A 3,850-nucleotide genomic window follows, 5' to 3' on the forward strand; every position below is an offset into this window, starting at 1 on the left:
ATAAGACAACAGCTATGCCTACGAGTTCCATTATAAGAGTTCCACCCCATCCACTAGCTCCTGATCTATATGTTGCAGATCTAACCTTCACCATTTTCTAATGCAAGTATGTGAAATACTCAGTGGTGGAATAAAGCCATGTTCTTCCAGCAGCCACATTTGATGTATTAGCTGGTACTATGGTCTTTTAAAACAACCTACCTTGCTGTTTTAAGTTACATCACTTAAAGGGATGTAACTGTGAGAAATATATTTTCTAGCTCAGTTTGTTTCCTTTAAAAGTGAATTATTATACTATTTACTATGGAACATTATTTTGTAAATCAAGTGAACTAATTCAGGGAAAATTTTTATAAAAATTCAAAATGTTTCTTTTAGCAATTAATTTTTATTATTATTGAGTCTAGGTTTATAATGAAATAATGAATAAATAAATAAATAAATATTCCATTCTTGCTCATATGCCATATTCTGGACTTGTTGGCTTATTTCAGATCAGAGACAATGAGATATGGATGGAACAAACCAAACAGCAGTGACAGAGTTCATTTTTCTTGGGTTTTCTAGTGTTCTCTATCTGCGGCTAACCTTGTTTGTGATATTTCTCACTGTGTATCTGCTCTCCCTCATGGGAAACACCCTTATTATTTTCATTGTTCTCACGGATGTCACACTCCAAACACCCATGTACATTTTTTTAGGAAATCTGTCATTCCTGGAGATCTGGTACACCACAGCCACGGTGCCTAAGTTGCTGGCCACCTGCCTCGCGCAGGTTGTTACCATCTCTGTTTTTGGTTGTATAACCCAGTACTACTTCTTTTTCTCCATGGGAGCTACAGAGTGCATCCTGCTCGCAGTGATGGCCTATGACCGGTACCTGGCCGTCTGCAGCCCTTTAAGGTATTCACTTCTCATGAGTCTTCGGGTGTGCCTGTGGTTTTCAGCTGGATCATGGATTGGGGGCTTCATTGCCCCTCTGCTACCTACTATACTCACCTCCCATCTAAGCTTCTGTGGTCCCCAGAAGATCAACCATTTCTTTTGTGACTCAGACCCCATTTTTAAACTGTCTTGCTCTGATACATTTTTGGTGGAGGCCTTGGGCTACACATGTACATCTGTTGTGATTCTAAGTTCTTTCCTTCTCACTATGTTTTCCTATGGATACATTGTGGTCACAATAATCAAGCTGTCTTCCCAAAAAGCTCAGAGGAAAGCTTTTTCCACATGTGCCTCCCACCTCACTGTGGTCACCATTTATTATGGCACCATTATCTTTGCTTATGTTCGCCCTCCAGCCAAGTACAACTTCACTATTGGTAAAGTGATCTCAGTGTTCTCCTGTGTGGCCACTCCATTGGTAAACCCTCTCATATACACCCTGAGAAACAAAGATGTGAAGAAAGCTTTCAGAAAAGTTCTAACAAGAAAGAGATTGCTTTTGACCAGAAAGATGCAATAAATTTGAGAGATATTTTTAAATAATCAGTTTACAATGGGTTCCCAAGTCACACTTGCAAACCGGAAGAATTAAAAATTACATATAAAATTAATATCATTTAATATGGACATTTTGGGTTGAATTCTACTAAAATAGAATTGTATAACTGCTCTGCTTTAATGTCTTAGTGCAATGCCACAGTGATATGGGTAACTCAAACTTTCTATTCACAAGAGATTCACAACCAGAAAATAGCCTGACTTAATTCCATGTGGTATTTAATTGAATGTTTTCATACTTTACACCTTAATAGTAGGTAAATAGTTGTTTTAATTAAATGATCCAGTGTTATACCATCTGATAGATGGGCTATTATAAATGTGTCAGTTTTTACCTCAAAATAACTCAATCAATAAATGTTGTTAAAAACATATGATGAGCTAGGGACTGCATTTAATTGGTGTTTATATAATTGTGGATATAAACTGAAATAGATACTTATTTAGAAGACTTTGGGTAATTAACTTTTTCTGGATGATAGAAATAGTAGAAATACATTATATTAAAATTTTTCTCGATAATACAACTGGATCTTAAGATATTAGCAGAGGTTGTGGGCACTTGGGTGGCTCAGTCAGTTAAGTGGCCAAATTTCAATTCAGGTAATGATCTCAGCTCCTGAGGTTGAGCTCTGCATCAGGCTCTGCACTGACAATTTAGAGCCTGGAGCCTACTTCAGATTCTGTCCCCCCTCTCTCTCTGACCCTTCCCTGCTCATGCTCTGTCTCTCTCTCAAAAATAAAATAAAATATTTAAAAAATATATTAAAAAATAAATAAAAGGAGAAAAATATATGGACTTTATTAAATATTTTTTATGTGCATATATAGGAGTGTTTAAAAGGAAAATGAAGACCCAAAGAAGCTGTTGGGCCCAAAAGCTTATATATCATTTTAAACAAACAACTATAACTTGTTGGGATATGCCAAGAACAAGGGCTTTGACTAGTATTAGTAAATTGTGGGTGAGTGCCCACCAAACCTATGGGAGGGACTAAAGAATGATTAGTGCCATTTTGGTAGGTTATTCCGACCTCAACAGCTAAACTGCAATATGTGTTCTTGGGACAGGGAGGGCATTTTTCTTATTGGAAATACTATGATTTGCTTTTAGAAAGAAATGGAAGGTCAGGGAATCCTTCCAGCATCTTCTATTTCTCAAGTACTTCCAGCTCAAAATAATCAAAATGACCAAATGGCATTTTGCGGGTAGCATATTTGAACCCCTCAAACCTGGAGATATTTCCTTATCCCATTAATGGTAGTAATCATCCCAAAATAAGATTTCTTGGAAAAATGTATATCTAAGTATTCCATTTATGACTTTATTCATCCAATGGCTCTAACTAGGTTACTTATTTTATTTTCTTTTATTTTTTTTTCTTTTCCTTTCTTTTCTTTTGTTTTCTTTTCTTTTCTTTTATTCTTTTATTTATTTTTGTTAAGGAAGCCAGAATCTGGGGGTGGTTTTGTGTATTTCATAAAGAAAAATGTGAGTCATTTAATCCAACTGCAATTTAAAGACACACAAAAGAAGCTTGCTTGGTCCATTCATTTATTTTAATTATGTGCATTATTTTTATAAACTTTTAGAGCTTACTTTAAAAAACAACAGCAAATATGTTTTCACAGGAAAAGGGAACATTTGGTTATAAAAATAAGCATCACATTCCAGTAGGTAATTCTCATTAAAGAAGATTATCATGAAGTCTCAAAATCTGTGCTGCTGGAGATTAAAGAGTGAGATCATAAAAAAAGGCAAATGTGAGTCAGTGTACAATTATTTCTAACAAGACAATGTCAATACAGAAGTTAAAAATATTTTATTTTGTAGATAAAACCAGAACAGAATTTTAAGAAATTTCATAGAATATAAAGGAGACAAGAAATATTTTACATAGAGAAAAGTTACTTAGAATTTCTTTGCTGAATCTTGACAGTTTACTTATGAATACAGGCTTCACAAAATAAAATAATAATGTATATAAAGGTATCTTTTATAAGTAAGCGATTTCTTGATTAGGAAACTGTAAACATTTTTCTTGTTTGGCTCTAATTTTTCTTGTATAAATTAACTAAAATAAATATTTCCTGTAAATTTTGAAAGTTTCTGCGTAACTGAGTATTTTCTTGTAAAACAAGCTTAACTTATGGAAGTTTTTATGTAAAAAAACTTAACTCAGTTGTATTCTATTATTATTAACAAAACAACACACACACACACACATCATATGTAGTGGTGATGTGGGAAACAAGAGGCAAAAATAAAGTAGATACAACTAAATTCATTTTGGGAAACAAAGGCAGAAAGAAATGTTTATAAAATTAAACCTCCTTGTACCCTGCA

General features: G+C 34.1%; 1 protein-coding gene across 1 annotated transcript; it reads left to right on the top strand.

Moving 5' to 3' along the window:
• Positions 1-413: 413 nt before the first annotated feature.
• LOC106989241 (olfactory receptor 6F1-like) lies at positions 414-1,465 on the top strand. Its single transcript, XM_015087717.2, has one exon. The coding sequence runs from the start codon at positions 512-514 to the stop codon at positions 1,463-1,465; it is 954 nt and encodes a 317-aa protein (XP_014943203.1). The 5' UTR covers positions 414-511.
• The last annotated feature ends 2,385 nt before the right edge of the window (positions 1,466-3,850 follow it).

The sequence above is a fragment of the Acinonyx jubatus genome, unplaced genomic scaffold (genome assembly GCF_027475565.1).
Source record: "Acinonyx jubatus isolate Ajub_Pintada_27869175 unplaced genomic scaffold, VMU_Ajub_asm_v1.0 scaffold_51, whole genome shotgun sequence".
In the NCBI taxonomy this organism is placed as follows: domain Eukaryota; kingdom Metazoa; phylum Chordata; class Mammalia; order Carnivora; family Felidae; genus Acinonyx; species Acinonyx jubatus.